At 33.1% G+C, this 25,139-nt stretch overlaps 1 protein-coding gene across 4 annotated transcripts in view; it reads right to left on the bottom strand.

Annotated features, from left to right (window-relative positions):
- Positions 1 to 2,917: 2,917 nt before the first annotated feature.
- Positions 2,918 to 25,139, bottom strand: part of ROCK1 (Rho associated coiled-coil containing protein kinase 1) — a 142,554-nt gene continuing 120,332 nt past the window's right edge. For 2 of the 4 annotated variants that reach the window (XM_019741229.2, XM_019741231.2), the window contains exons 23-33: positions 23,911 to 24,076; positions 22,957 to 23,050; positions 22,221 to 22,309; positions 19,507 to 19,695; positions 18,453 to 18,612; positions 12,380 to 12,450; positions 12,095 to 12,183; positions 6,941 to 7,019; positions 6,526 to 6,787; positions 5,620 to 5,827; positions 2,918 to 4,410 (exon numbers count right to left, since the gene is read on the bottom strand). In XM_019741229.2, the coding sequence (XP_019596788.1) occupies positions 4,404 to 4,410; positions 5,620 to 5,827; positions 6,526 to 6,787; positions 6,941 to 7,019; positions 12,095 to 12,183; positions 12,380 to 12,450; positions 18,453 to 18,612; positions 19,507 to 19,695; positions 22,221 to 22,309; positions 22,957 to 23,050; positions 23,911 to 24,076 (1,414 nt within the window). In that variant the 3' untranslated portion in view covers positions 2,918 to 4,403. Of the gene's footprint in view, positions 4,411 to 5,619; positions 5,828 to 6,525; positions 6,788 to 6,940; positions 7,020 to 12,094; positions 12,184 to 12,379; positions 12,451 to 12,898; positions 12,948 to 18,452; positions 18,613 to 19,506; positions 19,696 to 22,220; positions 22,310 to 22,956; positions 23,051 to 23,910; positions 24,077 to 25,139 lie in introns of those variants that run through there. The other 2 variants (XM_019741232.2, XR_002138132.2) reach the window with 2 other exon arrangements.

Genomic DNA, 25,139 nt, shown 5'->3' with positions numbered 1-25,139 from the left:
TACCTTCTAAACGGAACAACATAACCTGGATGACAGCCATGTTTACAACATGGTTTACTGAATATTTTAAACCCATTGTTGAGACCTACTGTTCAGAAAGATTGCTTTCAAAATATTAGTTTGACAACCTATCTTGTCACTCAAAAGCTGAGTAATTCCATGATAAACATGATAGACATGAAATTAATGTTGCTTTCATGCCTGCCAACACAACACCCATTCTGCAGGCCATGGATCAAGGAGTAATTTCAACTTTCAAGTCTTATGATGTAAGAACTACATTTTCTAAGACTATAGGTGACACAGATAGTAATCCCTCCCACGGATCTGGGCAAATGGAAAACCTGGAAAAGATTCACCATTCTAGATGCCATTAAGAACCTTTGTGATTCATGGAAAGAGGTCAAAATATCAACATTAACAAGATTTTGGAAGAAGCTGATTCCAACCCCCATGGATGACTTTGAAGGGGTCAAGACTTCAATGGAGGGAGTCACTGCAGATGTGGTGGAAAGAGCAGAACTAGAAGTGGAGCCTAAAGATGTGACTGAATTGCTGCAGTCTCATGATAAAACTTGAATGAATGAGAAGTTGCTTTTTATGAATGAGCAAAGAAACTGGTTTCTGGAGATGGACTCTACTCCTGGTGAAAATGTTGTGAAGATTGTTTAAATGACAAGGCTTTAGAATATTACATAAACTTAAGTTGATAAATCAGCGGCAGGGTTTGAGAGGACTGACTCCAATTTGAAAGAAGTTCTACTGTGGGTAAAATGCTATCAAATAGCACGCTAAGCTATAGAAAAATTGCTCTGGATAGAAGAGTCAATTGACTTGGCCAACTTCAATGTTGTCTTATTTGAAGAAATTGCCACAGCCCCTGCAACCTTCAGCAACTGCCACCCTGATCAGTCAGCAGCCAGCAACACTGAGGCGACTCTCCACCAGCAAGAAAGACTTGCTAAAGGCTCAGGTGATGGTTAGCATTTTTTAGCAATAACGTAATTTTAAGGTATGTACATTGTTTTTTAAGACATAATGCTACTGCACACTTAACAGACTAGTGTAGTGTAAACGTAGCTTTTATATGCACAGAGAAACCAAAAAATTAATGACTTACTTTATTGTGGTGGTCTGGACCCGAACCACAATATGTCCAAGGTAAGCCTGAGTTGTTTTGTTGCTCAGCAGAGAGTTGTGGAAGTGTTAGAAAGTGAAAAATAGAAACTGAAAACTCAAATTGCAACCCAGTAAAAACCAACAAACTGATTTATGTGGTTACTATAATTATTATAAAATTTCTAGTGATATGAAAAAGAAAATGAGAACATATTTATCAAGTAGAGTTTGTCATATTTAAATTCTCTCTTCACGTTTTTACTTTAAATGAAGAGTGGACAGGTTATTTTGTTTAAGCTGAAGCCTCAAATAATGACAAGTGACTACAGTTGTTTTGAGCCTGTAAATAATGACAGTGGCTGTTTTCTTTCTAGAAGAGTCCCTGGGTCAGCTCAAGCTTGCAGGTGTGGTGGATGGGCAGGCTTGATGTTGAACCTTCATTTCACTCAGTTTTCCTATAGTAAAGCGGATAGAAAGCAAAAGCTACATTTCCCAGACTTCCATGCATCTAGTTATGGATACGATTTAGTTTCAGCCAAGCAGATGCACCCACAGAAGGTAGAAGTGAGACGGAGACGGTACTAATGCTGGCAAACAGAATTATGAAAGTGATTTTTCTGAAGCAGTGATGAGAGATCCCAGTGTCCAGACATGAGGTTCATAAGTGGCAAGAGGAATGGTACAAAGCATCTAACTTGGAGAGGACTGTAGTAGGGATGGTAAAAACTGTAGAGAACCAGTAGTTGTGTGGCTTCCGTACCACGGCACTCTCCTGATCCTCACACCATGTTGGGGTACTTTGGGACTGAGTGGTTTCCCGAACTTAGAAGAGCAGCAGGTGTCAGGGTTGACATGGTTCTGTAGTGTGGCACTTGGAGTCATTCCTCAAAGCTGTCAGTTCTCAAGTGTTCTATGCTCAGGTGAATATTTTAAGAAAAAGTCCTTTCTTGCTTAAACTAACTAGAATAACTGTTCTCTGCACTTTACTGGACCATAATACATTAGACCGTAACACATTAGGTAACGGTGATGGTTCTGAGAAGATAATAAGGACATCATCAAGAAGAGTCAAGAATCTAAGATTTTATTCTACATGCAAACTACAAGTTAGCCTGCCACAGTTTTATGGTTCCTGGCAAGATTTCTGGATCAGAGCCAAATGACTGTATAATAATAGTACAGCAAGCAGCCTGAGCTTCATGTTCTTGTCAGTTCCCCTAGCCCCCCAAGTCTCACTGGGGCAATGAAGAGTGGCTCAGGTGGGTGCTTGGGCATACAGTGGGTTTGCATCACAGCTGAGGAACCCCAAGCTTAGGGTACCTGAATCTTTTATAACGAGTTCAAGCAAATCTAGCCAACTTTGGCACTGGAGGGAGCATTATCTTTATTATACTGGGCAGTAGATACACCTGCCTTCTTCTTGAGGGCGACACAATATCTTCCAAGACTGTTCACTATACAAATCTTCTTGGAAAAGAGTCCAGGAGAAAGGCTGTCACAGCCTCTGCTCACAGATAGGAGAAATGCAAGAGATCCAAGGAAAATTGTTTCCCAACACACATTAGTCAACTTTTCATTTCAACTGTAGCCATTCTTCTTTTAGAGTACAAACCAGGTTTTATCTTTTAAAAATTCACTTTAATCTAATCATGGAATTTAACAAACATTTGTAGAGTCAGAAACTAATTTATAGCATGGTTTCTATTCATTTCAGCCATGAGAAAACACCATAGCAGTCATTATTAAAGGTATCCATCCATAAATTACTTTTATTTCTCATTAAATGAGCACAGAGTCATTAGCATATTAATAACAGATATGTTTATTATTACATATCCATCAGTGCGGCTTTCAATACCACTTGAAACATGCATATCATCCTAGAGACGAATCAGTTTTCCAGTGCTTCTTATTTGATACACATTACTGCAAAAGCCATTATAAATTACTGAGGAGGTATTTGGTTAAAAAAATAAACAATAAATCATACTGCCTGTATGAATCAACTCTTGTCATTGAACAAGAGTTTAACAGTATTTATCTGGTAATTCCTATGTTAACTGGAAAACATCACAGATGTATTGCCATAATTTTCTTTTATATTGGTGCAGCGTTCTACATGTTTTGCAGTTTTATAAAGTCATTCATCATGTTAGCAGGTAGTTTGATGCAAAGATTGTATTCAATTTATGAAAGTCCAACAAACTTCTAAATATTTAAAATTAAACCAATTATCAATGAAAAACCCACTGACACATAATTTTTTGAAAATATGTTTTTTGAACTTCTATATTTAGTCACGGCAGTAAAATAATTCTCTCAAATTAAGGCACTAAAAGCTCAATGCAACGCCCATTGAAGTGTTCTAAGAATAATTTACATTTCAAACAGTGCATACATTTCTTATATGTTTGTTAACTTAATGTCTTTATCATTTAAAACCAAAAAGAAATACATTATACAATTACAGAAATGATGTACCCCACAAAATGCTTTTAAACTTGGTTCTTTTGTACAGTTAGTTCCTAATGTTTCTAGTAGTAGAATAACTCAATATGGCTTGGCAAAAATGCATAGATTAAATGTAATTTTTTTTTGCCTTCTCCCATCCCCCAATCTACAAACTTGCTGAAACACATACAGTATTTTGTAAAGCATAATGTAAGATATTTATTCTCCATCAAGTCCACCATGGGCAATCAACAGTAAGGCTTTTAAATTCTACAGTGAGGGCACTGAAGTCAAGTGATGTCACTGCTTTCTTAAAATAGTTTTGTATAGTCTTGCAAGAGCACAAAAACTGAAGTCATTAAAAAAAATTTCAGTTGTCTCATTTTGAGATATTTTCTTTACTCCTTCCATGAGCTGATCTTGATAGCGATGGCCATTCCACTTAAAAGTGAAAGTCCCTTCCTCTCACTCATATGAGGAAACTGTGTTCTATCATGATTGACAGGCATTTTCTTAGAAATTCAAAAAGGCAGCACCTTTTTAAAAAAAGTATATCTAGCTAAGCTTTCCCCCAATTGTACTTGCATTACATAGTAATAATTAATCTAATCTACCTGTAGGCAAACCCGCCATTAAAAAAACAAACAAAAAAACCAAAAAAACCCTTGGTGTGCTTTTGTGCCAAAGCAAGGACAGAATAACAGCAATCTTAACCCTGAAGCCTGTGATGTGATATTGTGTCAAAGGAAGAGCCTGTCAGCTCTGCATGGTTAAAGAAGCCTGGTTTATCAGGTAGCATCCCACACGATTCCATAAGGCGCTAGGTCACATGGTTAACTGCTGGAGGGGAAAAAAAGAAAAAAACTCTAATTTAAGAAATGCTCAGTTGGAGGGAAAGGTAAATCATATTATCTTTATATCTAATAATTAACACAAAAAATTGAAGAGTAAGAAAATGAAAAAATACACTTATTATCTCCTTTTTATTTCCACTCTATTTCAACCATATCTTTTTTTACATACTTGTAGCTATAATCTAATTTTAAATAATTTTAGATCCAACTTTTATCCCATACAGGAGTGGGTCGATATAAGATTCTACAGAAATAAGTCATGAGGTAGGCAATAATACATTGGAGTAGTATGGCAGCTAAAGAACACAGAAGGAAAACTGAGTATGAATTTTCCAAGAATTAGACTTGGTTATTGACAACAGGGAATGAAGAAATGGGATGAACTAAAGATGGTATTAAGACTGCTTGGAAGACTTGGGTGACATTAGCAGAGAGGCAAATAAGTAATAGGTCTTTCTATAAGGATTACACTCTAAGGTAAGTTGGTATTTGATACAGGAGAAAACACATAGGAATTAGATGAAAATGGGTCCCAATCCTGACTATGCCACTAGTTACTAGTGTGATCTTTTATAAGTTGCTTAATTCCATTAAGACTCATTCATTCATGTCAAAATGAGAACTTGGTATCATAACCTCTCTTCAAGAAAGGGTTTAATTATGTCCTATAATTTTTTTTATAGCATATAAATATTTTTGAAAAAATTCCATCAAAACCAGTTAACCCCTTCCTCAAAAGGATACTTAACTGGGAAGTTTATTTGTAACACCATAGTCACTGATAATAGCAAATAATTTTGATTAAAAATAAACTATACCAACATAGTTAAAAATAAAAGATGAGCAAAGTTTTATATTATCTATTGGCATTAAAAAAAGAGGTAAACGACATATTTTTTAAAACATCAAGGGCTAAATATGTGCCAGGTATACCAACCAATAACAAAATTTGACATGGAACTAAATGCTTATATTTATAAATATTATTAACTTCTAACAGGAATCAGTTGAACTAATTAATTTGTAAAGTCATTTCAAGTGATATGTAAATACCTAGCTTCAAATGATGCCCTCTATGGGGAAAGAAACAATCAGATTTTGATTTTTAATAGGTATTATTTAACCCTTTTTATTTTTAATAGGTGTTATTTAATTACTTTCACATTGTTACAAAGGTTAACATTATAATCCTTACCTAGTTTTTCCAGATGTATTTTTGACCACTTTCCGGAAAGACTGATTTGCAGTGGATCTTGTAGAAACTGTTCGAGGGGACGCACGAACAAAACCAGATGGTGGATTCTTAGGTATCTTCTTTACTAAATGAGTTACCCATTTTTTCTGTTCATCCTGAGAACACGCTAACAACAGCATATCCCTTGCTGATGTTACATCATAACTTACTACGTTAAGAAAAAAAAAAAGAGTACTATTAAATTCATACATTATCTAAAAAAGCCCTACTGAACGCATAATTTTATAAGTTCTTAAAATTTTAACATTTACTATGCTTAATTAAGCTTGGACAACCTCCCTTTCTCTTTAATTTAATTAAGACTGAAAATTTAAAACAAGACATTAGTCATAAACTAGTAAGAAAAATAAAGTAAAATCAGAAATACAAAAAAAAAATGCAGAAGTGGAAATAAATGTATTTTTGGAATATAAATTTCTTATCTTAAAATAGCTATAACCTGTACTATTTCCCTCAAGCTACCTTTGCTACACTAGAAGACATTTTGTCTGTAATACAGCATGCTGGTCCAGGCAGTGAGAACCAGATAAAAAGAAAACAAGTAGGAAATAAAAACCCAAGGGGGAATAGAGTGGAACTCACCTATAACTCTTCTCTCCGATTTAGAATAATTTCTCAGTGGTACTTTTTATTTTCTTTTAACAAGGGGGTGATTCTCTTTAAAAACATTATGTTCAAAGCTAAATCTGTAACTGTAAAATGATAGCTGTATGTTGCTCCACTAGTGTCAAAATATTACCTCCTCTGACTTCTTTTCAACTTGGTATAGAAAATGCTACACTTGTAAAAGTTACTGGGACTTAATTATCTAATTTGTTGTAAGTTGTAAAAATTTTTACGCCTTACCTTTACATGGAGAAATTAAGTCCTCTTTCTTATCTAAGTGATCTCTGTGGCACTTAACATGGCATCTTCGACATTCTAGGGCAGGGGGTGGCTTAAAAACATGCCAGAGAGGTTTGGCACAGGCCTCACAGTTGGCAGGAAAGTGGTAGAGTGTAGGAATGAACTCATGCCCTTTGTGATTTTGAAAATTAGTTTTTTCAGCTTGTTGTACTGGTTCCATCTCTACATCTTTTCTACATTCACCTTCATTTGCATATAGTATCTACATTCAGGAATGGTAAAAAGATAATAAAGATTAGTATCTGTGCATACAAATTACAAATGTATAAAAGTATTGGTGTATATCTATTTACTTCACAAAATATAGTTAATACTTAGGTAAAAAATATTTGAAATTATAATTTCAGATTTTTACCTGGAATATTTTAGGAATTTCTTCAGTTTCAGCTCTATACACATCTCCTTGGGTTACCGGTCGAACATGAAACAATTTACTAAAATGAAAATAAATATGATATAGACAATTATAAAAACTCATTTGCAGTAAAAGACAGACATTTCTTTGAAGATAAATTAGTCATTAGAGAAATGAAATTAAAATCACAATAAATATAACCGTACACCTATCAGATATTTAAAACTAAAAATACTAATAAATCAAATGCTGATGAGTACGCAGAGAAACTAGATCACTCATACAATTGTAAATGTAAAATTGCACAGCCATTCTGGAAAACTAAACTATGTTTATCATATATGACCCAGCAATTGTACTCCTGGGTCTTTATTCCAGAGAACTGAAAATATACCTATGTGATAACCTGTACATAAATGTTCATAGCAGCTTTATTCATAATAGTGCCAAACTGGAAACCCAAATGAACTGGTAAACAAACTGTGGTATACAAATCATGAAATACTACTCAACAGTTAAAAGAAACAAACTAAGACTTGGATAGATCTCAGAGGAATTACACAGAGTGAAAGAAGCCAATCCCAAAGTTTACATAACATTTGATTCTGTTTATATAACATCCTTACAATGACAAAATTATAGAGTTGAAGAACAGATTAGTGGTTGTCAAGAATTAGGGAAAGGTGGAGAAACGGCGCTTCCTGTGGCTATAAAAGGGTAGCATAAAGAATACCTGTGATGGAACTGTCCTGTATTCTGACTGTGGTGATCATATGTAAAAATCTATACATGTGATAAGGGCATACAGATTGAGAAGACAGAATTAAAACTAGAAGAAAACATAGAGTACAGTACCTTCAACAACCTTTGGGCAAGGAAAAATTTCTTGAACAGACTAAAAAAAGGCAGTAATTCTTTTAAAAAAATGATAAACTAGTGATCAAAAAATGATAAACTAGTCTCTGTTAAAAGATACCATAAAGAAAAATGAATAGGCAAGCCACAAACTGGGGAATATCTGCATTACATATTTCTGACACTGGATTTGTATCCAGAATATATACAGAACTTTCATAAACCAATCTTAAAAAGATAAGCAACCCAATTAAAAAATGGGCAAAAAACTTGGAGACACTTAAGATATAGTTGAGAAAAGATATACAAATGGCCAATAAACACATGAAACAATTCCTGGTATCATCAGTCATGAGGAAAATACAAATTAAAACAACAAGATAGCACTTCACATGCGTTAGAACTGCAAAAATCAAAGACTGACAACACCAAAAGTTGGAGCAACTGAAACTCATATGGGATGTGGAGTAATTAAAACTCATATTACTGGTGAGTATATAGTTGTATAACCATTTTTGAAAACTATTTGGCAGATTTTTTTTAAAGGTTAAATACCGATTTACTCTATGACCCAGGACACAACTCCTAGATATATATTCACCCATGAGAAATGAAAACTTAAGTCCAAAAAGGAATGTGCATAGCAGTGTTATTTATAATAGTTCTAAACTGGAAGCAACCCATTGTTCATCAACAGAAGAATGGATGAACAAACTGAGATATATTCATTCAATGGAATATTACTCAGCAAAAACAGAAAAAAAGAAAAAACCCAGACAACTGATACACAGCAAAACACTATGCTAAGTGAAAGAAGTCAGACACATAAAAGGTACACACTGTGTAATTCCAATTTGTATGAAGTCCTAGAACAGGCAAAACTAATCTCAGTGATAGAATTCACTTTTTTTTTTTCTGAGAAGGCAAAGTGACCTTTCTAGGGTGATGGAAATGTTTTTTGTGTTTTTAATTCTGTCTTGGGTGGTGATTACAGGGGTGTTTACAATTGTCAAAAGTCACTGAACAGAACACTTAAGATGCATGCATTTTATTGCATGAAAATTATACCTCATTAAAAAGGTAAAACAACCTCTCATCAATCTAAAAAGTATTTAACTTAGTTGAAAGATGATGTCTCGCATATTAGTATTTATGTATTATTTCGTTTAAGTGATCACTTAAGTTTTCATAACTAGTACTTAAAAAAAACAAACCAGGAAATAAAATATCAGTATTCTCTGGTACTTGCTCAATTCTTTTTACATTCTAACTATAAATGGCTCCACAAATATTTAATCCCAAAGGAATGGCAATACTTCAAGTTTATATTTTTCTTGAATAGCACTCTTCACTTTGAATTTATATTTTGTTGCATATTTTTTACCCTTTCTACTACTAGTCTATAAGCTCCTTAAATATGGAACTGTCTTAATTATTTTTATACAATCTATAGCACCTATTGTAAAGGCAGCATGCTTTAAAAATAGTTTTAGGGGCTAGCCCGGTGGCTCAGGCGGTTAGAGCTCCTAACTCCGAAGGCTGCCGGTTTGATTCCCACATGGGCCAGTGGGCTCTCAACCACAGGTTGCCAGTTCAATCCCTTGAGTCCCACAAGGGATGGTGGGCTCCACCCCCTGCAACTAAAATTGAACACAGCACCTTGAGCTGAGCTGCCTCCCAGATGGCTCAGTTGGTTGGAGCGCAGGCTCTCAACCACAAGGTTGCCAGTTCAATTCCTCAAGTCCCGCAAGGGATGGTGGGCTGCGCCCCCTGCATCTAGCAACGGCCACTGGACCTGGAACTGAGCTGCGCCCTCCACAACTAAGATTGAAAGGACAACAACTTGACTTGGAAAAAAGTCCTGGAAGTACACACTGTTCCCCAATAAAGTCCTGTACCCCTTCCCCAGTAAAAAAATCTTAAAAAGAATAGTTTTAGAATGAATACAAGGAAAAAAAACCTAAGCTTATTACAGGCATTTTTGACCAATTATTAAGACAGAAGAGATACACTCATATTTCCTTTTTAAAAATGACCCCATAATCATATGTTTTAAGATGCTCTCTGAACTTAAAAGCAATAGACACTTGAAATAAAAAAATTGTATTTAGAATATATGAATCAGGTATGCAAAATTTTCCCTCTCACATTTTGATAAAGATTTAATATAATCAACGTACAAAATTCCATTTCGTTTCTAAATACTAACAATGAAATTTCAGAAAAAAAAATAAAGAACACAGCTGATTTTGCAATTGCAACAAAAAGAATAAAATACCTAGGAATAAACTTAACAAAGGACGTGAAGGACCCATACACTGAAAGACGTTATTAAAAGAAACTGAAGAAGACACAAAGAAATGAAATGGAAAGATATTCCAATGTTCATGGATTGGAAGAATTGAGATAGTTAAAATGGCCATATTACCCAAAGTAATATGCAGATTTAATGTAATCCCCATCAAAATCCCAATGGCATTTTAAAAAAAGAAATAGAACAAAAAATCATCAGATTTGTATGTAACCACAAAAGACCCGTAATACCCAAAGCAATCCTGAGAAAAAAAGAGAAAAAAGTCTGGAGGTTTCACACTCCCTGACTTCAAATTATACTACAAAGCGACAATAATCAAAACAGCATGTTATTGGCAGAGAAACAGACACACAGACCAATGCAACGGACTTGAAAACCCAGAAATAAACCCACATATAAATGGGCAAATAATTTTCAATAAAGGACAAAAACATATAATGGAGAAAAGAAAGCTGGGAAAATTGGAAAGCCACATGTGAAAGAATGATACTAGACTGCTATTTGTCACCATATAACAAAAATTAACTCAAAATGGATCAAGGACCAATAGAAGACCTGAAACAATAATATGCATAGAAGAAAACATAGGTACTAAACTTTGGACCTCAGAGGATTTTATGAATTTGACCTCAAAGGCAAGGGAAGTAAAAGCAAAAATAAATTAATGGGATTACATCAAACTAAAAAGCTTCTGAACAGCAAAAGAAACCATCAACAAAACAAAGAGGCAACCATGGGAGAAGATATTTGCAAACAACACTTCCAATAGGGGCTAATATCCAAAATATACCAAGAACTCATACAACCTAACAACAACAAAAAACAAACAATCCAATTAAAAAAATGTGCAGAAGACCTGGACACCTCTCCCAAGAAGACATACAAACAGCCAACAAATATATGAAATAATATTCGACTTCACGAGCCATTAGGGAAATGCAAATCAAAACCACAATGAGATACCACCTCACACCTGTTAGAATAGCTATTATCAACAAGACAAGTAATAATACATGTTGGAGAGGCTGTGCAGAAAAATGAATCCTCATACACTGCTGGTGGAAATGTAAATTAGTATAGCCACTATGGAAAACCGTATGGAAGTTCCTCAAAAAAATAAAAATAGAATTACCATATAACCCAGTAATCCCTCTTCTGGGTATCTACCCGAAAAATTTGAAAACATTTATCTGTAAAGATATATATATCCCTATGTTCATTGCAGCATTATTTATGGTGGCCAAGACATGGAAATAACTCAAGTGTCCTTTGATAGATGATTGGATAAAAAAGATGTGTAACATACATACAATGGACTATTACTCAGCCACAAGAAAAGATGAAATACTGCCATTTGCAACAACATGGATAAATCCTGAGAATATCATGCTAAGAGAAATAAGTCAGAAGGAAAAAGTCAAGAACCATTATTTCACTCATATCGTGTTTCCCCAAAAATAAGACCTACACCGAAAATAAGCCCTAGCATGATTTTTCAGGATGACATCCCCTGAACATAAGTCCTAATGCATCTTTTGGAGCAAATCTTAATATAAGACTTAGTCTTATTTTTGGGGAAACGGTATGTGGGATATAAAACTGAAAGCAACTAACGAACAAGACAAATAAAAACTCACAGATAACAAAGTAAAGTGGTTAACAGAGGTTAAGGGGGGGAGGAGGGTGGCAGAAGAAGGTAAAGAGGACCAAATATATGGTGACAGAAGAAGATATGACTCTGGGTGGTGAACACACAATGTAATACATAGATGATGTATTACAGAATTGTACAGTTGAAATCTATATAATTTTATTAACCAACGTTACCCCAATAAACTTAATCTTAAAAAATAAGTTAGATTTAATGTAAGTTATTATTTGAGAAAAAGAGTAGATAACATAACATTGTTTAAACGGAATATGAACTAAATTCTAAGTCTAAAAATAATTATCATAAGTTAACAATTCAATCAAAGGCAACTTACTCTATGTCTAATACCATGGATGGATTGGATTGCTCCTTATCTTGTTCATCGTTATAAAACAAAATTTTTTTGCTGCTTACCACTACATACTGAAATGAGAAAAAAGGGGAAAGAAGTATAAGAGCAACATTAACTTGGTTTAAAGTAACAAGCATATTTGCCATTTATGTCTAGATTATATTGTATTAATCTAAAATTGATTCTAGGAATGGTTAATACAAGTTCTATGCTTTGAAAGTAAATATATAACAAAGTATCAACTAGAAATAATGAGACGTATGATACCTGTTTCTTCCAGCCATATCGTTTGATATTTCCTCTATTTGGTATTGAAAGCCAACCTTCAATTCTTGACTCTAGGAAAAAAAGAATATACAGTATTCAGTCTTAAATTGTAACAAAAGGAAAAGCTATTACAAGTTGACTGACAGCATGCAGCCAGCAACAGGCATTTGAACACAGCTAAATGAATAAGTACTATAATTTGCTCTTCCATGCTTCAATCACACAAATCAACTTTAATGGCCATACAAATATTGCAGAAAAAAAATCCAAGCCACTTTTCCCATAAAATTAACATTTAGTACTCAATTATAAAAGTATGAAGTAACAACAATACCCTTAAGAGCCAGGCAAGACTGGAATGGACTGCAGCTTAAATGGGATATGATACAAAAGACTTTAAATATCATTTACATTCATATAAAAATACTTAGCAAAAAAAAATTATGCAGCAAGTAGAACAAATCAGAGCCATGATTTACACAAGAGCAAGCAAAAGTACAGAAGTGTCCTATTACTCACAGAAGATAAGAATAGAAGATAAATAAATAAGGAATGCAGGCAGAATCAACTAGATATAAAGAATAAGAGAAAAGCATTTTATTTGTTTTCTCAGTACAATATTCTGATAAACATTTTGGTAAAACACCCATAAAAATTTCAATGAAACTGTCCAAATTTAGTTGGTGGAGTGCTTAATTCTAGTGTTAAGTCCAATTACAATTCTTATCAAACTAAAGAGGTGTAAAGCCTTTTAACTTTGCGTTACCAGAATTTAATAAACAGTGAAATAACACAGAATTCAGTTGGTCAACCATTAATATCTTAACCAGTTTGTACATACCAGAAATTCCTTGACTAATTTGAGTGATCAAGGCTTTTATAGTAATTATTACTACTGTTTAAATGTAATTAATGTTTATTAGAAATATTCACGGGAAAAGATGATTCCATTAGAAATGGTTATTTTGTATCAGGTTAGAGATAGCACATTTAATTGTTTTCTATATCTAGTTTATATTTGAAACATAAAGAATGGAAAAGTAAGCAACTTTGAAGTACAATGTTATAATGTGACAGATTATACTATGGCTCAAATCATAATCTGATCAGTATATACGCGTATATTGTACTTCACATAACCTAAAAGCTGTAAAACAGCTCAGTCTTACAGTAAAAATAACAGTAATACTTACTGAACATTTATCATTTGCCAAGTGTTTTACAAGTAGTATCTCATATATAAGCTATATATAATCCCATGAATATAAAATATTATATTCTCAGGAATAGGACAGGTGGTCGGTTCAACTATCATCCTCCATTTACAAATGCAGAGACTGAGGCTTAGCCAGGGGAACTGACTTGCCTAAGGGCACTCTACCAGATAAAGTGTCAAAGCTCTAGGGTTCGCCCAGGCAGTCTAATTTCTGAGTTTATATTCCTAGAGCACAATGCTGTTCTGTCCTGTAACAAGCTTTGCAGTTAATTGAATTGCAGGTCATGTTCTTCTAGTTCCAACTTCTTCCGTGTACTTAATGTCTTTTGCTTTTGTTATTTACTCCCTTTCATCTAAATTGCAGTTGTTAGAGTGGAGGAAATAATGAGAAACTTCACTCAAAATGGTCCCCCTTTTCTCCTAGCTTTTTTCTTAGTTGCTGTCATTTATTTCATTCATTATTATTTCGTTTTCTTAGGTAGTGCCTTAGTAAGTTTTGAGAGTGCAGAGACCATATCCTAACACTTTTTTTTATATACCTCATTATATCCGACACACAGAGTAGGTACTTGATAAATACTTGATTATTTTGCAATTCTGCTTTTTTTTCCAATTAGTCAATTAAAGTCAACCTCTGTAAATAATGATTATAATTAAAGAACCACAGGGCAGTTTAATATTAAATAACTTGTAGAAGGCTGGTGATCATTCACAAATATTCTCTTACAAAAGCAAAAAAGTTATTGCTAGGAAAAAATTCCCTCTAGTGTGCCAAAAATTGCACCTCTTACTCCTAAGTAAATAGAATATCAGTAAATCCTATTGAAAATAAAAGATGTGAAAGCCATTGAAATCTTGACATTTATAAAAAATTTTATGTGCCAAAATACCCCTCTCCTCAATTATTTCTCTATGAGAATAAATGCCAAAAGTATTTAAGCTTTCTGGTTCTAGGTTTGGATTAACTTGCCAGTTTTTAAAATATATTTTCAATGAATTGTTACATATATGACTTTATCTGTCATTTTAGTGTGCCCATAGAAACTTTATTGATCAAAAGCATTTTATGAATCAAATGAGCCCAATTTTATATTTGCTGTAATTTAAATTAAATGAAGAAATTTGGAACTCAAAAAAAGGTGTTGAGGATATCTGGTTTTTCTCAACTTAAAACAATAATGTTACGGGAGAGAATTTTACTTTTCTTTCTTGGTGAATTCTCTTCAGAGAAAAAGCTGAACTAAGCTCAGTGAGAAATAAAAAAATACACACTAGTTTCTCCTCTGTTTCCTTTACCTACTCCTATCGTAGATGCAAGTTAACTTACCATTTTTTTTTTTTTTTTTTATATAAAGATGTCCTTTAAAAATATGACCACTTGTGACCCAAGTGGCAATCTGGAAGTAAAATGCAGTAAAGTCCATCTTTTACATCAGAAACACAGAAATCAGCTTCTCCAGATAAATAAATGCTGAAAACTTCTAAGTCTAGTTATCATCAATAATATGCTACTGAAGTACAAAAACTTGGCTCCATGTTTTCTATATTTATGGAGCAATTTTAACTTACAAAAAGAATTAGATGTGTATTACTGTAATATCAGCAATTAAATCCTTTACCCAAATAAGAGATAGAAAGGCTATACATAAATCAATTAATAAGCCAATTTAAACATTAAAGCTAACCTCTGAAGACTATCGAAGTTTACCTGGATAAACCACATACTACTTAAGAAACAAAGCTCGACAACCATTTCAAAATATTTTAATTATATTCAGAAGTGATATAAAAAAAATGAAACCAATCAATGCTTAGAATTCAGATGCACGGATTATCTCCAAATCACGGATTAGATTTGGGCAAAGTTAGAAACTCTCATATACTCAAATACTTGGAAACACATCAAGAAAGCACCATTTAAAGGTTTAAATTGCACAGCCTGAGATCAAGCTAGATGAAAAGAGAATGATGCAGATAATCCATCAGATAATGAATATTATGGAGTATTGATACCAAGTGTTTTTCTTAATGCTTCATAACATTCTTAGGTCAATAGTTAGAAAAGAGGAAGAACAAGTGACAGTTACTACTATTACATTAGTCTTTTTGTCATCTAGGCAATAGGCAAACCCTAACCCTAAGGGAAATCTTTATATTTAGTGTGCTACGCTACAACCTGCACCAAAACCAAAAGGAAGATAAAGACATAAAAGAATTAAGAGAGGGGTGGCCGGATAGCTCAGTTGCTTAGAGTGCGAGCTCTCAACAAGCTTGCCGGTTCAATTCCCACATGGGATGGTGGGCTGTGCCCCCTGCAACTAAAGATTGAAAACGACAACTGGACTTAGAGCTGAGCTGCGCCCTCCACAATTAGACTGAAGGACAATGACTTGGAGCTGATGGGCCCTGGAGAAACACACTGTTCCCAACATTCCCCAATTAAAAAAATAAAAAAGAATTAAGAGAATGAACGTGATTTTTAAGAACCTTAAAGGGTTATAAATCAGAGAAAGAGTAACAATTTTTTGTAAGCTTCTCAGCGTAGGAAATTTAGAGGAGAGATTTAATCTAGTTAATGACAAGCTGTCCACTGAGAAGATTATAGAGGGCGAGCGCTAGATACATAGAAGATAGTTAAACAAGAATTTTTATATTAAGTGCAATCTACCCAACTACTTAAAAAAACAATGTCATTGAACTAAAAATATGATCCATATTTCAAAAGGCCTTTAACTGTTGAGTAAACATTTTTTATTTAAAGTTCTCCCTTTTTTAGTCTGTAGTTTAAATTCATTTTCTAAAGCAAAATTAATCATTAGTCATCAACTTTGAAAAATCTTTCAGATAACTGAATGATATATAACTTTTTCAAATTAAGAATAAAAGTTCTTTAATAATTCTTCCTATATATGACTGCCAACCTTACTTTATTTGCAAGGGACCATTTTTAAGTATCTAGTAAATGGTGGGTTTAATACAGATTTTCAATTTACTAGCAAAATATCTGACACAGAGAGAGGTAAAATAACATTGATAAAAATTATCCATTAATTTCTCCCTCCAATATGAAAATCAAGGGCACAACACTGTAGAGATCTTCACAAGTTTTAAGACTGAGAATATAGTAATAAAGAGATATCTTGTTTCCTTTTATAGCAATGGAAAATGGCCACCAGTACTTTTTATTTTTTCCCTCACTTAGTTTGGACTTTGAAAACCTTAAAAACAAAATCTCTGAACATACACAGCTATTTTAAGTAATATACTCAGAATGGAGCCAGTAGAAACATTTTAAAATCTCTTTGCTGACTGACTCACAAGAGGATTAGATCAGGATTCTGAAGTCCAAATGGATTCCTAACCTAAGTCTGCCAGTCAAACCATCTGATCTTTTGAGTGTAGCCTTCGTGAATAAGCCAGGATGGAAGATAAAACTCATCACCTTCCTTCTTTATAGAAGTCCCTCAAACTCATCTTTCAATTCAAATCTCCTAAATAGCATTCATCAACAATAGATCAGTCTCTGAAATGTTTAACCTAATACAAAGAAAACCAAGGCAAACTTTCAGAAAGATGTTCAAACTAGTGCTGAAGCTAGAGATTCCTATTAAATCTAAAGTTGATTCTCTGATAAGAATATACACCTACAAGTTTATTAAGAGGCAGGAGTTTTTAGAGAAAACAGAAGAAATTCCTTGAGCACTGGAATAGAACTAGTTATTGCCTGCCCTATCCTTTCTATATATCTGATTTTGAGGTCGCAAAGCTACAAAGAATGAGGACAGGCATCATATGGCATACAAATAGAAGTTGAATTCACTTCCCACTTTGAGTCCCACTTTCTTCTTGGCCAAGAATGATAACATAAAAATTTTCTTAGTCTATCAAGTTTTTTACATCAAGTAATTGTTAAAATAAAATTCTTACAATATCAAACACGTTGCTTCATAAATATCTTTTTATTTTTTATTCATGCATTAATCAGGAAATATACTAATTAAAATATATTTTCAAGTTTATGGCCATGTAAATAAAATTTCTAATACCTTGAACTAAGAATGTGTGATATGTCAAGTGTGTGTGTGTTGTGTGTGTGCCTTTAAAATCATAATGCATGGTTTTAATACATATATAACATATTTACTTCATTTGTAAATTGAACCTGTAATATGTGTATTGTTCATAAAAAGACATAAATGTATTATAGCTTGCACTACAATTAACCCAACAATGAAGCTGTGTTTATTTTTTAATTGGTTCTGCACTGGAGAAAAGAAGATATAGAAGAAATGTCTGAAATCCTAGTTACTCACTTTTGCCTTTAGTTGTCTCCCTGCTCCCCATCTGCATCTCCCAACCCTTTTTATCTATTTCTCCAAAGTTGAAACTTAAAGTCTGATTAAAGTTTATCACTACTACATTAGGCAGGCTTCTATAATAGAGCTCCTGTGGTTCTGATTATTAAGTACAGTTCTTAGTTTTAGCACAAAATACATAAAACATTAAAGAGCTGCTCATCATGAAACATGTATAATTTTCTTTAAATAGTGAGAGATGTGCAACAGCTTCAACCATCGAGTTAGGCAGCTCAAGATAGGTTCAGAAACTTCTTCAGGTTTCTATTAGGGTAGAGCCTCTGAGATCTATTTTAATAGCCTAAGATTGTTTATGACTGCTTTTAGTCTATAAATTCACTAAGTATACAAACATCATAGGACTTTGGCTATCAGAAACATAAATTCCTTTTTAAGGATCCATGGACAAAATGACAAGAGGTAGAATACCAAATGAAAGAAATATACATTAATTTCCATGACATTTAAGCAAATTTGGATGAAGTAACAGAAATATTCCTACCTGGAAGGTTTCCATCAGTTTCGTCAGCACTAGGAAAACTAGCAACACTTGTAGAATCCGAAAGGTCCAAAAGTTTAGCACGCAATTGCTCAATATCACTCTCTTTGCTAGCCAACTGCATCTGAAGCTCATTCTTATGTGTACATTCTTCCACCAATTGCTAATTGTGAAAAATTTCAAGATCATATGAAGTGTTAAGATCAAATTTCCAACATTAAGAAATTAAGAATTAATGGAAGTACAAGTAATCTAAAACAGCTAAAACTAAAAATTTACTGAAATTTTCATGTTTACTACTACAGATTTTAAAACCACTATAAAAATGCAAGTTCTCTTCCTTAGTAAATACATTGCTTAGATATGCTCCTCTTTGCTTTACATGAGGTTTTTAAAAGTTTTTTTTTTTTTTAAATACAGGCATCAAAAAACAGAGACAAAAAGTAAGCACTTGTTAAAACAACAGAAAACGCTTTTTTTGGGCTCCAAATAAAGTAATTTAAAAGGTATGGAAAGCTTCTCAGTCTGGTAAAACCATAAATGATGGAGTCAATGCTTGGGTCTAAGTCTGTCTAAGACCAGAGACCACGTTCTCTATTTTGTGCTATTAACAACCAAGGAAGTATCAAACAATTAAGTTTGACATTCTGATTTCAGAACAGTGAGTCCTGATTAGAGAAAACAAATAAGCTCCAATACACCAAAAGCTCTATCCCAACTATAGTCACTATATTTCCATCCATATCTCAATTTCAGTCTGAAACCAAAGAGGCAAAAATCTCTTGGTTGTTCTGCTCAAAGTAGTCTATGTAATCAAGCAGATGTTAGTTGGTTGAGCAACTGAGTATTTTCTAGTGTTTTAAGATCATGGTTCATATTAGAGTAAATGACAGAACTGTGGAGAGTATAAACCAAACTATGCATTTTTATATGAAAAAAATCTAATCTAAATAAGATCAATAGATAATAGGCATATATAGTAATAACAGTTTAAGAAAATAACCCTATATGTGTGCACACGTGCACACGCGCACACACACACCCACACATATCTTACCGCTTGCATGTCATTTAGTTCTTTTTGATGTTTCACTACCATCTGGTTGAATTTCTCTCTTTCTTGGTTGAGTTCCAGTTGTAGCTTTCGATTTTCCTTTTCTTTCTTTCTCAAATCCTGTGTATTAGCTTTCTTTCTATCAATTTTAAAATCTTTTCGATTCATTATTTCTGCCAACTTGTTAACAGCCTATTAAAACATTAAAACATTATTAATAGGATCTAGTGTAGCCATCCAATTTAAATCTCCACTAAAAATGTATTTTTTTCCTACAAAATCAGGATGTAGGACTTTTTTGTGCTAAAAATGAGGAAAATCTAATGAAGATTGGGATATGGTAGCACAAGTAACAACTACTATTGATTTTTCTCATTGTTTAAATGTATGAACAAGACAAGCTTGCAAAAGCATTTATCATTCAACAATTATTCAGTACTTATTATACTGTATATAGATACTTTGATAGGCATTAGATATAAAGACTGTAAATATAGATATGCCCCAAAGGCATTCTAGTCTGGTAGAGGAGCCAAGCAAACAAGCATTACAGTACTGAGTGGTAAGAAGAGGCATGCAAGAGTGTGATATGAACAGTACCTGGGACTTGGAGAAGCAGGGAAACATGTGTGATTACACGTTTCTTAAGAAACAAATAGAAGTTGGATAAGCAAAAAAATGATATGAAGGAGTGGATAGGAGAGGAGGATGGCATTATAGTAAGAGTAAACAGTACACAGGCAAAAAAGCCCAACATAATTTTTTTCCTTTGGACAAGTAAGAAAAGTAAGGGGACAAGGCACCTGAGTAGGCCATATTGAGGGGTCCTTTTGAAAGTGAAAAGAAATGTAAACATAGTTGAGGCTAACACTTTTTGTCAGAAGGAAAAAATATATTCAAAACGAGTCAGAACTGGTAAAAGCATGTGAAATAGCTACAGAAACTATAAAACGTAAGTCAGGGTACGCGTGTTCTGTATTAATGTTTAAAAAAAAAAAGCCAGATTTTCCATTAAGACAGAAAAAAGCCCTAACCACTATTATTTCCATGTAGATTAGGTCTCATCTAGGATGAGGAACACTTGAACATATTTTTCTTAATGCAGTAAAAGCTTACTTCATTGAACTTATAAATGCATATTTGGTATTTTTCTAATAGTAACTCTACCATACTAATTACAAGAAAAATCAAATACAGAGATATATTATAAAAAAAGTGAAAAGTACTTGACATATCACTCCTCAAAGACCACCTCAGCTAAAGCCTTCTCTTTTCTCTAAATTTCTGAGTGTATATATCCTTCTAGACATTTCCCTATATACTCATATATAAGTAGGTTAAATATGTATTTAAATTTAAAAATGGAATCATGCTGTACATTATGCAGCAACATGCTTTTTTTAATTTAATACTATTTCATATATCATGGAAATATTATTTCCCCATGCCATTACATGTAAATCTACTTCATTTATTTTTAATGGCTCCTTTGCATTCCACTGTATGGATGTATCATGATTTATCAATAGTACATTGATGGATGGTTGGGTTATTTTTATTTTTTCACTGTTGAAAATGTTGCAGTAATTATATTTGTATGTATTTCTTTTGAGCATTTATATGGAAGTATTTTTATAGCATAAATTTCTAAAGGCACAATTACTAGATCAAAGAATATGCACATTAAAATGCTTTATTTGGTTAAATTGCTCTTATAGTTTACTCACTCAAAAAGTATACGAATAAACTTTCCCCATGTTCTTGCCAAAGCTAAATATTTTATCTCATTTAAATCTGTCCATTAAACTGTCAAAAAGATACCTCATTATTGTTTTAATTTCTATTTATTATTGTGGTTAAGTTTTAAAAAAATCTTTAGTGTTTCTTTTTCTCTTAAATGTCCCTTACTTTTTTTTTTTCCTATTGAATGGTTTTTTGATTTGCAGATGGTTTTTATATTTATCTACATTTGCTGTAAACATTCTTCCTAGTTTGTTTTCTTTCAAGTTATGCTGTTTTGGGCTCTACAGACCGACATTTTTATGTAATAAATGTCAATCTTTTTCTTCATTGTCTCTCTTTTGGTATAAAAGTAAGTAAGACCTCCATTGAAGAATTTTCAACAGGTATTAAGTGCATTTTTGAAAGATTACTCTAGTTCTAACATGAAGGATTACTGACACGTAGAGTGGAATGGTAATAAGGAATCTGTTATAATCATTTAATAAAACATAGAAGATATTTATTCTACATAGTACCTTATGAAGAATTTAAACTATTGGTAACTTAGTAAAATGACAAGATACCAAGTTTTAGTGTAAAAAAATCTGATCTAGCTGCATCATTAATACAAAGCAAAATAATACAGCCACTCCTATAATTTGTCTTATTCCCAATTTTTCTTTCTCGGCTTCAATCAAGTATTTTATCTTTTCACTAAGTTATGCTATTGTCAATTACAGGTCTTCTATACAATATAAAACACATTCTTACTAGTCAAACAACTAGACAAACTAGCTTTCTTAACTCAGTTGAAATCCTGTTTCCTGAATGTCTTCTCTATTTAGTGAAGAAAGACTATTACATTATTTGTTCCAATGAACAGCTTGAATCTTATAACCTCACTTTTAAGAAAAAGTACACAAAGAGCAAATATTAACTTCTGAATATACAATACTCAAATACAAACTTATAGAAAAGGCTGAGCACATGTATACCTGTGTTTTAAGAGTTCGTTCTGTATTGATATTCTTTTCAAAGGCAGCCTTAAGATTACTGATCTCCTCCTCCTTCTTCAATTTATATTCTGTGAACAAATTATATAAAATGTTATTGCATGGCATTAATTTTTGCATTCCAAATTAGCAATGTCTTTATTTAAATTAGCATATACTACAAAGGAACTTTTAGTAACTTCTTCAAGATAATTTTTTCATCTTTATTGAGGTATAATTGACAAAACTGTAAGATATTTAAAGTATACAAGGTAATGATTTCATATATACATACATATATGCCCATTGTGAAAGGATTCTCTTCTCCCCCATCAAGTTAATTAACACATCCATCAACTCACATATTTACCTCATTTATTTTTTTGGGGGGTGAGAATATTTAAGTTCTATTAAGAAAATTCTTGGGTGGGTGGCCGGCTCAGTGGTTAGAGCGCAGTGCTCATAACACCAAGATCGCCAGTTCAATTCCCACATAGGCCAGTGAGCTGCGCCCCCCACAACTAGACTGAAAACAAGAACTTGACATGGAGCTGATGGGTCCTCAAAAAACATACTCCCCAATAAAAATTTAAAAAAAAGAAAAAAGGAAAATTCTTAAGGCTATAGAAGTTATTTAACATATGAAAACAAATATTTCCAAAACTTAACGCACAACATAATTAGCAAAAATTTACTGAGCTGATTTAACATGATTAAAAAAAATAAAAACCCTACATACCTTCTTCTGCCTTTCTCATTTTATCAGTTAGCTCTTCATTTTCTTTTCTTAATAATTCAGTATCTTTGGTTAGCATGCTGTTCATTTCTTCAAGCTAAACAAAGCACACAAAGGTTTAAGCTATAGTCTCTTTGCTAGTCTCCCATTTATTGCAATAACCTTTATAAAAAATACTTTGCTTTTTCCATAGGTGAGAACACGTCTGACACTGCTTAACTATAAAAATGCCTGGTTTCCAGTTTATGTGGTTATAATTAAAATAAAATATTTAAAAACAACTGGTATCTTCCAAAAATTATTTCAGAGAATATGTTTGCGCGTGTACATATACACATATATACATATGAATAAAAGGAAGAAAAATGTAATGGAAAGAAAACTAGACTGAAAATTACAGATGAAGCATCTAAGGCTTGGAGAAGTTAAAGCAAACTGTCAAAACTGTAACTTCTTAGGGACAAAGCTGGTATTTGAATCATAGCACTTTATGGTGGCTTCAAAAGAAGAAAAATCTAACTCCCCTTTCTAGCCCCATGGTCTATTTATAGTATAAATTTCAGGAACAGGTAACTGTTTGTAGTAACTGGTTTTTCTATAATGTATTTGTAGATATCCCCAAATAGCTTCTCTGAATTTTACAGAATTCTGGCCATAAAAATAAGTTGCAATGTATTAAGATAACACAACAAATAAATTTAAATTAAATATTTATTTGCATAAAATATGTTAAGATCTACAGCCAGAAGGGGGAAAACCCAATACATTGAATAAAATTTCAATCCTTAACAACTATTTTGGATCATACAAACTATTTTATACATGAATACAGATTGACCACTCACTGTATATAAGTAAATATGCATACACACACACACACACCCTAAACTTTAAGATGTGACCTATTTTGATTTAAATTAATTTTAGTCATATAACTTACCTGACTATCACACTTACCCGAGTAACAGCATGATCTTTATCTGTAATCTCTTGTCTATTTCTAGAAGCAGCTTTCTTGCTTTCTTGGGTCAATTCAAAGTACTGTTCTTCCAAAAGCCCTCGAGCCAACTGCTCAGACTCAGCTTTTGTTTCTGCTAGATCCAATTGAGTAGCAAGAGTTTCTCTGCAATAGAACAAATTGAGTTCATTCTTCCAACTTAACCATATGCTTAAAAACACAATTATATTTAAATGAGAAAAAGAATTAAGTTTTTTAGTGGTTAAAATAAACTTTGAATCCATTACCAACTTTCTATAAATATAAGCTCTCACTTTGAAAAACTATAAAAGAGCTCTTTAACCTTGTATCTGCTCTGTGCTTAACTAAGAAAAGGTAATAAAGCAATGGTAAGCAGTCTACTTTTGAAAAGGAATCCGTTGTGGATTTGGAATGGAAGGCAGTATGGCATAGGGGAAAAGTCACTGCCCTGTAAATCACGAGGCTAGATTTAAACCCTTATCCCTATTCTAACACTAACTGTGGAGAGATATTGGGCAAGTTCCTTACACTTCCTGGAGCTCAATTTAATCAAATCTGTAAAATGAGAGCGTTAAACAAAATTATTCTTGAGGTCCCTTCCAGCTCTGAAATTCAATGAGATTATAAAGACTTATAAATAGATTTGCAAACTACTATAAACGATTCTAGGAATCGTTTGTGAATTATACTTTAAGGCTTTTCAGAACTGACATTCAGATCAAGACCAGATCACTCCAGTTTGCCTTTGCCTTGCCGGCTCTTTCTTCCCAGAGAGCCTCTCTTCATTAAGTTAACCTGATCATGACTGTACCCCCTGTATACATTAGGCTCAATAAATGTTTGCCAAGTGAATACCTTCTATCTATTTTCTACTAAGGGAGCGAGGCAAATAGAATTTTCTGTCTCAGGCCTAAAGAGAGAGACATATAATAACTATAAAAGAAAAAGAAAAAAAGATATTCATTCATTTATCCAATAAATATGTGAATGCTAAGTATATGTGCCAAACACTGCTCTAGAAATTAAGGCATGCAGCAGTAACAAAGTACCTGACCTCAGGAGGCATACATTAGTGGGGTGATGAGACAATTTTTAAAAATGAAGTAATACACAGAGTCCCATAGAGAAAAATGAAAGAAGATATTAGAATGAACAATATATAGTAAGCTATACAGAACGATTAAAAAAAAAAAAAAGGAAGAATGTG

Source organism: Rhinolophus sinicus, linkage group LG09 (genome assembly GCF_036562045.2).
Source record: "Rhinolophus sinicus isolate RSC01 linkage group LG09, ASM3656204v1, whole genome shotgun sequence".
NCBI lineage: Eukaryota > Metazoa > Chordata > Mammalia > Chiroptera > Rhinolophidae > Rhinolophus > Rhinolophus sinicus.
The sequence above is the reverse complement of the archived record's forward strand: the minus strand, read 5'-3'. Positions and strand labels throughout refer to the sequence as shown.